The 14,097-nt window shown below is 39.4% G+C and overlaps 1 protein-coding gene across 2 annotated transcripts in view; it reads right to left on the reverse strand.

The window, feature by feature from the left end:
* Positions 1–14,097, reverse strand: part of slc16a4 (solute carrier family 16 member 4) — a 29,479-nt gene that overhangs the window by 14,704 nt on the left and 678 nt on the right. The window contains exons 2-8 of one of the 2 annotated variants that reach the window (XM_034695266.1): positions 13,824–13,901; positions 11,804–11,937; positions 4,683–4,806; positions 4,462–4,594; positions 2,295–2,438; positions 2,049–2,210; positions 1,262–1,906 (exon numbers count right to left, since the gene is read on the reverse strand). In XM_034695266.1, the coding sequence (XP_034551157.1) occupies positions 1,262–1,906; positions 2,049–2,210; positions 2,295–2,438; positions 4,462–4,594; positions 4,683–4,799 (1,201 nt within the window). In that variant the 5' untranslated portion in view covers positions 4,800–4,806; positions 11,804–11,937; positions 13,824–13,901. Of the gene's footprint in view, positions 1–1,261; positions 1,907–2,048; positions 2,211–2,294; positions 2,439–4,461; positions 4,595–4,682; positions 4,807–11,803; positions 11,938–13,823; positions 13,905–14,097 lie in introns of both variants that reach the window. The other variant, XM_034695267.1, reaches the window with a different exon arrangement.

Genomic DNA, 14,097 nt, shown 5'->3' on the forward strand with positions numbered 1-14,097 from the left:
TACCCGTCCTCCAAGATATCTAAAAGCATGCCCTCAACAGCCAAAGCCCTGATGCATAATTTAAACAATTAGATGACAGTGATGTGGAGAGAAACAAGCATCAGAAGTCAGCTTTTTTGTGTTTGTATGAAGATAACATCTCTAACATGAACTCCTTTCTTTATATCCCAAAGTGATAAAGGCGAGTGGCAGATATACGGATCATTATAAATGATCTGTAATTATTCTCATCTATAAGACACCTTGCATCAAAGGTAACACGATGTCTGTCCTCATGGGACTGATTACCAAGTGAAAAAACGGAAGCATGTTACTAATAAACACTCGACCCCATATGGTACATTTCAATTATTCACAAAGCCTGACCAGGCACTCTTAAAGAATCACGTGCACATCACTGGTCGCTGGTCAAAATGTTAAAGCTGTTCATATGGAGCGACCGGCCTCATCGATGGCATACAGCTGAACTCAGCCGCCCTGGCCAGTGGACCAAAGTTCAGCTTTTATGTAAGCGCATTCATTACGTAAGACTGCAGAGTCTGAGCAGCTCACAAATTATTAATGCCTTGAAGTTGACTGAGGATCTTTTTTTTCCCCGCGATGCTTCTTAAACCGAGTCTTAGAGCAACCTGGACCTCCCTCGCAGTCACAGTGAGATCTCTGCAGGAAGCCACTTTCAAAGGAACACAGCAGGAGTATCCTGTGTATATATAGCTTAGTCTGGTTTGTTATTAAAATATATGCATCATCCAAATGTTAGAAAGATAAAAGGCATATCTGAGATAAGAATAGGTAAAGGGTTGTTCGAATGTTGATTGTTGGCCTACAGTCTTCAGAAGCACTGTCCATGACACTTGTACCCAGAATTAAGAATGTGATGCAATTATCATTAAAATTAATTTCACGCCTCTGTTCCTTCAGATACCTTAAAAGGTAAACATGCCATGTCATATACCAATAAAAAGATGTTTCAACAGAACATCATTTTCATCATTCATTGGATAATTTTCACTTTAAATTCAAATCCTAGCAAGGTGTCAGGTCAAAATGTGTCATCACACTTAATATAAGTCAAACATGCCTGACAAGTCCTGAAATAAATCTTATTTTATGATATTACAATCCAAAAATAAGACTTGAATTGCTTGTAATGAGTAAAGCTATCCTCCAATGCAACAGGCAAAATTTCTTAGATATGTTTTTTGAAATAACTAACATTTGTTTTCAGGGAAACTTGAACTCTCAACAAAGGTGAGCTCACCTGCAACAGAGATGATAAATGAAGCATCCATGGCATCGATGCCCAGGGTTCTGGCACGGGCGGAGAGGTGGAAATAAGGGATGAAGTAGGCCAGCTGGCTGAAGACCAAGGACCAAGTATAGATGCAAAAGAAAGGGTCCTTTAGCAGAGAGAAATCCAAAACTTTGGCTTTATTGACAGTCACCTCATTCGGCGTGCTGGCATGTGAGGGAAATCCAACAATGGTGGACCCATTCATGCTTCCATTCAGCTCTGCCGAGCTGTCTGGACTTGTGGGTTTACTTTGACCAAAGTCACAGTGGCCATTCACGCCATTTAGGACCAGTCTGGTCAGTTCAGGGTTCACAGTCTGGTCCTGGAGTCCCTGAGTACACTGGCTCTTCTGGTTCTCACTGTGAGGAGAAGGAAGAGGAGGTGGGGAGGGAAAGGAGTCTGATTTGGAGATACCATTGGATAAATGAGCAGAGCCGTTCATGCAGCTCTTGCTATATTCTTTCTCTGAGGAGCTCTTGATGGAGACAGCTGGGCTCTTTTGGGTGGGAGAAGAGGTAGGGTTTGAGACAGGGGACTTCACATTGAGGGGCCGCAGGAGCATCCCAGAGGCCACCAGGTTCAGCATGAGACCGCCAAGAATCAACATTGCTCCTGTGTGGGACAAATATCGATCAAAATCCAAAATATCACCTCATGCTGTGGAAAAAATTCTTACCTAGATTTTAAAATATGCACCCATCAAAGAAACAAATCAGTACTTATGCCGGCTTATTTACAGATCTTTCTTGAATACCTTGCCAAGCGTACTGATCCAGGAGCAACTGAGTGAATGGAGCGAGGGCAAAGGTCAACCCCATCCCTGAACGCCCAATTGCATACGCTGTGGCCAACCTCTTTCGGAAATACAGCGCTGTGACCACGGAGAAGGATTGGTATAGTAGTGCAAATCCCATTCCTAAGAGGAATAATGAAAGTAATCAGTAGAACTGAATGTGTCTGGTTGTGTGAGTATTTTAGCTCACTATGGATTTCTACTCACCAACTATCACTCCCATGCTGATGTAGAGGAAGACCACATTGCTGGCAAAAATACTCATGAGGAATCCCCCACTAACCAGCACTGCTCCGGCGATGGAGGTAAACCTGGCTCCTAGCTTGGCACAGGCCACAGAGGCAAGAGGTGCTAAAGACAACACAGATGAGGAAGCACAAGGATATTTTCAATCCAAATATTTGACATATGAATGTAAGCATGCAGAGAAACATGGCTTAAAAGTATTCAGGACCTAAAGAGACCAGTTGCTGTCACTTTGAAAGTGGAATATTTTGCCATTCTTGCCTTTTGTTGGGTTTCAGCTACTCAACAGTTTGGGGTTTGTCTGCTTTCCAAATGCAAGGAACATTTACAATGAGTGTCCAGTCAAGACTGCAGCCCGGCTGTTTTGGCACGTGGCCCCGTTACTACAGAGCCACGCTGTTATAACACGTGCAGAATGTGGTTTAGCATTAGCCCTTTTCACGGTCTGCAACAGCCCCAGCAACAAAGCTCCGCCATCATCACGCTTTTCATATTGATCCTGCATTTTCATATTTGTCTCAATGTGTGTTTTCACACTGCGTTTATGGCATTGCAGAGGCACGAGAGGTAGACACACAGAGGGAGCTTCACATACACATACTTAGACACACACACACACACACACACACACTCTGGCTGTTGTTCCACCATGCCGATTCACAGTGATCCTGTTTTACCTCTGCATTGCATCTGTTACCACCTCTGGAGCTTGAACAAGGATGTTATGACTTTGTCACACCAATATGCTTAAGACATTCACTTTGAAGGTGAGATGTTACAGGGTTGAACAGGTGGTAAGAAAAGGGCCAATGTCTTGCAAAAATAAGCTTGGCCTTTGCTGAACATGATGTTGTCTTCTCAGCTGCAACTGTTCCAAAGCCAATATATATTGTTCAGCAGTAATGGTGTGTTCACAAATGTGAAGGTTACCCATGCTATGTGAACACAATGTACCCTCATACCACCAGTGGTGGACAGTAACATAGTACATTTACTTGAGTACTGTACTTAGAACAGTTTTTGAGGATCTGTACTTTACTTGAGTATTATGTTTTGGGGGAACTCATTACATTTACTCCACTCGATTTTTATCAATGCTCTTTTTTTGCTTTGAAGTTAGCTGATGAATTTTCTTTTTTTTTTTTTCTGAAATCAGATCCCGAAGACCGTAAACTGTTAGTGTACTTGTGTTTGGTCTGTCTAAATTGTGTAGTCGTACCTCGGTTGAACATAGAGCAAATGTAGAGCAAACGTTATTCAGATCAGTCCATTCATTTAGTGGTGGTAATGATTGCTATGGCAGAGAAGGTAGATGATTCTCTACCTGAGCACCATAGCTAAATTTTAAGCCCACATTTGAGGTTTTTTGAAATAAAGAATGATTCGTATCGTTGTAACTCTCCAATCTGTTTACCACACAAACTTCATCACATCCAACAAAAAAAATCACCGTCTACCCCAATACAGCATGTCGAGGTCTGTAGCTAACAAACTTTTTTTATTCCAGATGAACATTTTAAACCAACTTGTCTGTGCTTGTTGTAACTGAGTTGCCGTTTATATTTCATGGTATACTTTTGAGATATGAATGTTTTCTAGATGATAAACATAACGTAGCAGAATGTACATCCATTAATTATTGACTGCACTAATGCTTTGTGAAAAAAACACTTTGAGATAATTTAAAAAGTACTTTGAATACTTACGAATTTTTAAAAACAAGTTTTTCAGTACTTTAACTCAAGTAATAATTTGACGGAACAACTTTCACTTGTATTGGAGTAATATTTGACCAGGAGGATCTATACTTTGACTTAAGTAATGAAGCTGGGCATTTTTGACTTGCAGTGAGATACATAATTTTTTTGAGTGTTGCATATCAGTGCATTCTTCAAAGAGTAAACCCTCCCCATCTAAACTTTAGAAAGACTCAGCCTCTCTGGGATGCTCTTTTGTAAGCATCCTCCCTTTTTCGGAAACTGGGTTGTCAAAGCTTTACTCTCCTCTAATGAATTCATTAGGAAGATTTGCAGGGGAGATAGGACATATTTAAATCATTTATACAGTTTATGGTCATAATTTGAAGTTGTGGTCTGGATGCAGACCTTTTCACTTTTTTGATACAAACCTCCAGACAGACGCAGACTCGACATGATGGAACCGATCCAGCTGATGCTCTCTGATGAGCCTCCAAACTCATCTTGGAATGCCACGAAGAAGATCCCAAAGCTCTTCAGGGTTCCCATCACCAGGACATTTACCTGCGTGCACACAAATATAAGTGTAAATATCAGGAAAGAAATTTAGAGACATCAGATAAAATTAATTAAGCGTTTAAGGTGCACATACCAGGAAACAATGCAGCACCACCATCCAGCCCCAACCTCCATCAGGAGGCTCCTCATACTCGATCTCTTTTTCTTTCTCCTTCTTTGAGGTCATGGCGTCTTTCCTGAACAGGTTCATGCCTGCCCTAGTTTCAATGCAAGAAAAAAATCAACATGTTAAACAAGTCATGGCTGGGTGATCAGAAGCACTTATCATCTTATTATTTTTTACAACATGCACAGCAAAAATAAATAAATGTTACAAGGTCTTCGCACAATCGCTAAATATATCAAAGTGTTACTCATGACTAGAATCTCCACATCCAATTACTCCTCTCAGTTGTACTTTTAAAGAAAATAAATTAAATGTAATGTATTCTGGGACAATTATCATTCTTTTCGTTTCAAGGAAAAAAAAATACTGTAAGATCACTTTCTTCTTCCTATAATCATTTCTCTTTTAGAAACTTTGCAGACAACTCTCAACCAATCAAATCAATTTTACCTATTTAAGGATGAAACTGATGTTTATTGTTAACCTTTCATTCATAGTGTTGTGGTACATTCTGTTCTTGTAAGGCTAAACCAACAGGACACACTAACAGCATATTCACTTTTGAAGCCACTGAGCTGTGAAACAGGAAGGTTACAGTACAGCTACCTCTGGTTATATTTTCACCTCTTTTGTGCATATTACAGTTTTCGAGCTGGAGTGACTGACTGATTGTCTTACCAGTGTTTACATAAAGAGTGTTTGTCACGGCAGGTCAAATAATAAATCATGTCTATGCACTGTAGAAGCTCCCTGTCAGCATGCTATATATCCGGTCTGTGACATTATGGGCTAAAGTTTGCTTAGATGATTGAGATGAAGTTTTAACTTGGTAATATTTTAAGCTGAATACCAAAAATCTACAGGTCAGTTCCGGGAGGCAGCAATAGACCATCGTTACGTAAAACCAAGAAACTCATACATCTGGTTCATGAGCTCATGGGAAAAGAGTTGGCAATGTATTTGCAAAATCATATAGATATTTCACTGAACCTACTTTGATCAACAAGTTTGAACAAGTTGAAAATGTGCGGGCTTAAAACTATGACTGACTTTTTCAACTTCATATTTTAGAAAGAGCAGGGATTAAATTACTTTGGATTGAAGACTTTAAACTCATCAATCAATCAATCAATCAATCAATCAATCAATCAATCAATCAATCAATCAATCAATCAATCAATCAATCAATCAATCAATCATTTATTTGTATAGCACCAAAAAACAACAAATGTTATCTCAAGACGCTTTTACAAACATAGCAGGTCTAGACTATACTCTATGTTGATTTATTAACAAAGACCCAGCACCAAGACAGGATAAGACTCAGTCTTATCTCATCTTAATCCACCATGAGCACCGCACCTCGCAGTATTTAGCTAGTTACAGAACTTTCCTCTTTTTAGGTCTTCATCATGCACATCCTGTTAGCTATTCTATCAAATGTTGCATCCTATTGAGATATGCCTCTAGGCAGTTTTCTGCAAGTGCAGAGCCACAGTCACACCCTCATCCTGTAATACACTCGATATCTTAAATAAAAGTTTTGTAATAGGTTACTTAAATGTGCTCATCTCATTACTACAGTGCACTTACACCTGTTTATGATTTTTTTTAAGAACTGCATCAATTCATGCTCTTTTGGCATTCTTTGACTAAGGACTATAACTTAACAGAGCACCAGTAAAAAGCTTAGTTAGGAATAGTAGAATTTTGACCGCTGGAAGCACAAACATGTTTTAGTGTTGCTTTCTTTTTCTCCAACACAATTTGTAATTATAGATAACCTGTGGCCGTTGAGTTTCGGAGAAAAGAAATGCATTTAATGTATACACAGGTATTCTGAAAGTTGTATTTCTTTGCCAACCAATCAAGTATATCTTTACATCTGTAATGGAAAGTTCTTTATTAAAAGAGTTCCAACCTGGGGGCTTTACCCAGAGTTTTATTGAAGGCATTTTCAAATCAACTCAAGGCAGGCAGAGATCAATGATCTCCACAGGGAAGAGCAGAAATGCCTGTTGTGTCTGTTTTTTTTTACACACATGAGCGTAAGGGAGGGGCTGCCATACAGCTGTCATAAATAAAACAACACTGTTAAGATCTGTTATGTGCAGCTATCTCACCTGAACAAAAGGTTTCTGTATTTAGACAGTGTGTAAAGAAATAGAGAAAGCCCTGACTTTAGGTGATGTTATCTTTTCACTGCACGTGTAGCAACTAGGGCAGCCATGAACTATGCTACATGTCTGGGAAGTTTGACACATAAAGCTAGTTAAAAAAACATGTTTTGTTTCCATGATAACTTTGATTTCAGGACATCACAGTAAAAGTGCTATATGCCCTTACAAAGTGTCATCACTTCATCATTCTTCTTTAATAGACATTTGTGCAAAATTGTAACATCATTAATGTATCAAGGAATTCTTCAGCTACAGTCAAAACTCCTTTAAGGTGAAATCCTAGATCACCACACATTTATTATTTCACTCTTGAGTGGATGTTTTTTCCAGATTTGAGGATAATTTCTTACCAGTACAGAGACATAAAAAAACCTCCATGAAACATATCGGTTTGACGTTTTCCTGACACATGGCAGAAAGATTCAAGGGAATGACTGGATTACTAAAAGTCATGTATGGTGTGCATAATGTTCCTGTGGATACATGTGTCCACACGTGTGTATGTACACATAGTTTATGTGTAACTTATGAAGTTAAGACTTAAGCCATCTGACTGCAGCTGTGTGAATGGGCCTTTGCTCCTGCTGTGAGGGGAGTCAGCAGAGACTTGCTCATGCCTCTGATGTGAGTAGACCATGATGTACTAAAGATTGACTTGTCACCTGGACAGGAAACGTGGGGTGGAATTTTCACTCTTATGGTTGCATTCTTTGGGGACCGCTTACTGGGTCTTCAAAAAGATCCTGCTCCTCACTTAGCATTATTAGATGAGCTTTGACCAAAAAAAAAACATTTTGTGTATTCTTATAAGCTGCTGCAGTTTTAACAAGGGACCTACAGAAACAATACTTAAGTTCTTTCAAGCAAATAAATCTTGATAATCAGGATTTTAACAAGAGTTTAGTCCAAATTTTAAAACATTTATACATTTAATTTGAAAAGTATTTCAAAGATCTTAATGGAAAGAAACAAATACACTAAGCTCACATCTGCACATGTGGGCAGTTACATTATATTCTGTTTGCTAGTCTTAGTTGTTGATTTAAATTTTAGCACCTGAATTGAAATGAAAGGTCACAAAAGGTAACAGGCTGCCTTTTAAGTAATGTAGCTTGTTAAAAGGAAACAAATTGTCTGCTCTGCTTTTTGATTTTCTCAAGTTAAATCACAAAAATTTACAATTTTTGTTCTTAAATTCTAGGCGCATTACACCATATCCTTCTTTAAGGAGATTAAAAGCTGCTCGCCAAGTTTTGATCCAGCAACAACCTATGATATCATTTTTTTTTTAAATTATTGCCACTCTTTATGGTGAGACTGATGGAAATACATGTATGTATCCTAATAAGAAAAATGACATATGCAAACTTTATTTTTCAGCTTACTGTTGGATGAAACTGAAACAAAGTAAAGAGAAAACAGGTAAACTGATGACAGAAGCTCCAGTAAGAAGGGCATAGTAAGCCTGTGTTTACTAGCAGTCTTTTGTAGCCTATCACTACCTCAGTCTGAGACATGTATAAGAAGCAGGGACCAAATTAGGGAGGGGACACAGAGCGGATTAAAAGGGGAATGAATTGGGCCAGTGTACTGTGAGGAAAGTATTTCCCCCCCATGTGCTGTTCACAAGTTGAGTGCTTGAGTGCATGTTTGTGAATGTGCCGGGGGTATGAGCGAGGGGGGATTGGAGATCAGCACTTTGTAGTGTGGTTTTAACACTGTGTTGTTGCACGTTTCCACCACGGTTTTTCTTGCTCCAACCGTAACATTTTTGGACCAGTCTATTATTTGATTTAATTGAGGTAATATTGGTAGTCATGTTCAGAAAAAAACCTGTCACTATTTTGACATAAAGATTCAGAGGCATAAAATTAAAAAGTGTGCCCTTGTAAAAAATGAATTAAAAAACTCACACAATGAGAAAAAGGCAGCAGATCTTTTCACTGCTACCTTTCAAGCCTATTTTTTGAGTCCAAATCTGTGCTTTAGGTCTTAAATATCCAATGGAAATTTTAATGGAGGCAGACAAATTTACATACAAAGATGCATTTTATGTAACCTAAGGGTCAAACATATGTTTTCAGAGCATTTCTGTCCTCATATAAGATTTGCAAAAGCAGATTTTTTTCCCCCCAAAGAATTTAAATCCAGAATTGTTTACATCTATGTTTAATACTTTAGTCTTACCCTTTGCTGCTTTTGCTGGCAAATTGCTGAATATTAGTGTGTTTTTGCTAACTTTTGATCTGTGGTCTGAAACCATTGGCAGAAATGTGTAAACCATTTTCATGTGTTTTTTGTGTGTCACATAGAACCAGCGTTACAGAGCTTTTCAAGTACAAAAAGTACTCAGAATACATTGAAAATAGGCTTCGAAAACACTTCCACATCTTGGAAGATTTGATCACATGCTTATTGGTGGTATAGTTGGATGAGAAAATGAATAACACTCACATCTGTATAAGATGACACTAAAGTAAGTAGCCATATTTTTCTTTAATCTAGTGCTATTTTGTCCCTTCCAGAACACCATAGTTAAGCCATCGCAGCTCCTCCTTCTTCATGTTGCCACCATGAAAAATAACACCACTGCACTTTGAATGGCACATATCATTTTTTAAAACTCAGAGATCGCTCTGATCTAAAGTTGCATGCACTTTATGTCAAACTGAGTTAAAATAACACCAAGTTGTCCCGCCATTGTGCCGGCATCAGAGGTAGTAACAGGTGTTACAAAGACGAGACAGGATCACTGTAAACTGGTCAGGCAGAGTAGACTAGCACTGTGTGTGAGTGCATGTCTGAGTGTGTGTATGTGGAGCTATAATTGTGTGTTTACCTCTCGTTTGTCTACAACCCCACCTCGCAATGTAAAATGACACACTGGGACAGCAATATTACACCTTTGCCGTCAATATTTAAATACAGAACAGTCAGGTGGGGGAGTTGCGTTACAGCGTGCTTGTGGACTCACAATGTGAAAAGGGCTATAGACCAGCTATTATGTGATTCCACCTTTAGAATTACATTTTATCTATCTGTTAATCATCTACCTGTTTTTGTTTTCTCTGATGTGAAATATTCTTCTTAGAACCTTATAATTGTCTTATGGCTTTTCTTTTTTTTAAATTGAACTCTATACGACTCGCTAAACTGGTGCTGAAGATCTGTCTTGCATTCAGTGAAACTGTTGAATCTTTTATCCATTATCTTTTCGAGACTTCAAGAGACATAAATTTTAATTTCAGTCTGTTTCATAGCCAGCTGAAAATTCCTCACAGGTGCTGTAAAGGTGCCAATGATTCTGATCGCTGTGAGGTATGTGTTCGGATGTTCAGATTAGACAAATGATTGTGTGTGGTTGTATGAGAATACTATGGTGTTGTTCCAGTGATCTAGGAGCTGCTGTTGCTCAAAGCCGGTTGTTTACCAACTGGAAGGTTGATGGGTTGATACCAAGCTCCTGCAGTCTACATGTCAGTGTCCTTGGGCAGGACAAAGGACCCCAAGTCAGCCCTGAGGGGATAGCCTTTTGAATGTGTGCGTACGTATTGATGGCAGCACCACCCATTACTGCTGTGTAAATATGTTTGTAAAAAGGGTGAATGTCACATGTTAGCTGTGTCTCAATTCAGAGACATTCTGCATATCAAGACCAGCTGAGTCACAGCAGTTTGTCTAAGGATGTCCCATTTTTGAAGGCTACTTCACATGCAGCTGACAAATGTGACCTTCTCTCTCTGGTCTATAAAGAATACATATGGAGCATTCTTGGTTGCCAACCTATGCCCAGAGTCATTGTGCATCAATCCAAACGAGCAGGCTCTTAAGGGGGAGGATGGTTTATAAATGCAGTCCATTACCATCAGTTAAGAATTGATAAAACAAGCCTTGGAGACTGCTGCTTTTTCAACAAGCTTGAGCTTTGGTAGTCTGAGTCAGAAAATCAGGTGGCAACCTGCCAAAGTTTTAGCCCTCTGTACAAAGCTTGTGTGGCAGGTCAACATAGAGGTGGAATTTCATGCTTAGAAGAATGTGTAAGAATGTAATTGTGTAGGATAAACACATTTCAGGTTGTGATACTATCACAGACAATTGACTGTTTAAGACAGGTGAAACAAGTTCAGCAAGAGTCTATTTGAGGACAGTAAAGCTCTAAGCCTGCTACTCTTCAGAATCTCTGTCAGACTACAGACTGCCTCGTGATGACGTTTGGAAAAAGGAAAATGAAAAAGAAATACAAAATGTTGAAACAATGTAAAAGAAAGTGAAATAATATCAGGAACACAATAAAATGAGCAGGGACATGTAAATGTCAAAATGCAGGATAAGAATGACACACTTCGTGTCACCTCTGAGTGACAAGAAGTCAGGTGAGCTTTTTACCTGTGCAGCAACCAATGTTGTAGTTGAGTCATGAATCCCTGAGTCTAAGCCAAGTCTTGAGTCCCTTGTGTTCAAGTCTGGGTCCGAGCCCCCAAAGAAGATTCCAAGTCTGAGTCCTATATGAGTCCCAATTGCCCTGTTGCCTCTTTGGGCATCCTGACATGAACTGTTGCTGAATCAGACAGCGTGTGAATGCACGTGCAGGTGAACACATGTTCCAGCCCTTGCTCGAAAAACGGAATAAATAATCAGGAACTTAAACAAAAACACACAAAAACAAATAATGAAACAGTATTTCTTTATAAATAAGTCAGTCATCGTCTCCATCTCCCATGTCTAAATGCAGTCAGTGCTTGGGTCCAAGTCAAAGTCCAAGTCATCAGTGCTCAAGTCCAAGATAAGTCATAAGTCCTGAAAATTAGACTCAAGTCCAAGTCCTGGACTCAAGGATTACAACATTGGCAGCAACAGCATTAGTTGCAGATCTCCAACTATTCTGAGGGGACAAAATTGTTGAGTTACCTTCTCTGTTGCTTTGGTAGTTTGCCTGACGGCTCTGGGGTTGAAGAATTAACTCAGGTGGTCCTATTCTCTGAGTGTCATCCTCAAGCTGGTTGAAGGGCACTGGTAACTCTGTGTCAATATTGGCTTTACACCTGAAACAGGAGGTGGACAATTATAAGTGAAGTAACTAATGACACAAGAACAAGAGAGACAAGAAGTTTCAGATCAGAGGCATGTGTGAATTCACATCCATGGAACCTCAAAGTAGTGACATAAGCAGCACTGTCCAGACAATGACAGGTCAATTTGACAGTTTGGAGGATTAATTGTAGAAATAAGGGTCTGTGCAAAAAATGCTGATCCGGGAAATATTTCAAAGGATCAATGTAATTTTTGACCTGCTGGTGTCAATAGCAGTTAAGACTGAGGTTACCAAAGTCGCTTGTCAGAATTTGCATGGAAATCAATTGGAAATTTGTTGGGATGGTTCTGATTAAAATGAGGGACCAAAACAGAAATTCTGCCCTGCCTGGAGCTACCAAGTCTAAAATCAGGTCTATGTGTTGTTTTTTTTTTACAGAAAATAACCCTCAAATGACTAAATGTAGTTTTCCATACACCTGCGCTCAGACTGGGATGCAGAGGAACTACTTCAGTCAGCTGTCTGAATCCACATATACGTAGCACTGAGAGGAATGTTTCATTCAGCTTCCTCCACAAACAAAGTTGGCCAGATGTCCGCCTGCTGCTGACTTGTGCGCTCTCACCACATCCCCACTGCAGAGGAGAGTGCCCACACCTGCAGAGAGCAGGATAGCCCCCCCTCCAACCCCCCTTCCCCCTCCGCAGCTGTGCTTAAAGACACCCTTCCAACTGCGTCTACAGGTTAAAAGGGTCAAAAGCTTTACCTTGTTAATGTGCATTCTTTTTAAGTGTAGTGTACAGACTGCTAGACAAACCTTTGCAAACATTTTTTTCTACCTGCAACAAAGGATCTTTGATTTGTATCACATGAGAATGTTGACACTGCTGCACTGATGGACAGCTCACAATGAGAGTTTCCACATTCATAATCCGCACTGACATGTCTTTAGTCGAATAACCACAGCTTGAAAAATAGCATTTATTCCTAATTTGACATAGCTTTATTCTTTAAGTGGGCTTACATCTAAGACAAGAAAATCAGCTTCATGGATAGAGACACAAAATATGGGTCAAAGATCTGACTCAAAAAAAAGTTTGAAATTTCATTCCAACACTGCAAAATATACTTCTCTACTTCTCATTTTGTAGGAACACCAAAAGATGGGGAGTATATAGTACAGTATATCTGCTGACACCACTGTAACAGTAGACCTAATATATTCAATATACAGCATGGCCCGAGCATTACTTCAAGTGGTACACCTCTCTCTGCAGCATTACTGTCCTCAAACAGAGACTATAAACATTTGTTGTTACTCACACAGTGGTATGAGGAAATGTAGTCCTGTAGTCTTTCTCCCTTATCAGCGGAGGTGAACAAGTGCATGGTGTAATCCTTACTGAACAGTTTTGTAGAGTTAAAAGGCTCACTGAGGGATACTCATTTACTTACAAAGTCTAAATACAGGGTTTATGGCCATGTTCCAACACTGCCTATAACCTGATTTTGTGCAGATTATGTATTGAAAGTTTAACTAATATGTATAAGGGTATTAAAGTAGAATTTAGATTTCTCCATGGAAATTTGCAATAATGATAAAATTAAATCTTGTGTTACTCAACTCCCGTTATAAAAACAATTGTTTTACGAACTAACTTTCTGTCTTCTTTGTATTAATTTATATTTGCTCGACTTTTTCCATCAATTGAAAAGTCCGTATGCACAATCTGGAATCTCCCCCCTTTGACCATAGCAGTGAGTTCAGAGTTAAGCCAAGCACCAGAGCTGAGAAACTGTGAGATTATGTAGTAAACACAGAGTGTTCAGCTGAGAGCTTTTGGCTTACACAAAACCGTATTATTGGGAGAGAGAGAGAGAACAGGGAGGTCTTACCGTGTGTGGCTGTGAGCTTGTTGTTATCTGCACTTCACAGGCCTGTTGCATCGTGTCCCCCAACTCAGCTCAACTCTGCTGCTGGGAGAGAAGAAAAGGGTCTTTTTAAGATGATGCGTAAAGTCCAGGCGCAGTGACACTTGAGCTGTGAATTTCAAGGAGATGCTGTGTAGGTGTCATCTGAGAAAAAGAGGCAGAAACCTGCAGTGACGCAATGTGGGAGAAAAGTTTGGAAACATTAAATGATTTTTGGATTTAAAACAGTTTGAAGGAA

This window comes from Notolabrus celidotus, chromosome 11, assembly GCF_009762535.1.
Source record: "Notolabrus celidotus isolate fNotCel1 chromosome 11, fNotCel1.pri, whole genome shotgun sequence".
In the NCBI taxonomy this organism is placed as follows: Eukaryota; Metazoa; Chordata; class Actinopteri; order Labriformes; family Labridae; genus Notolabrus; species Notolabrus celidotus.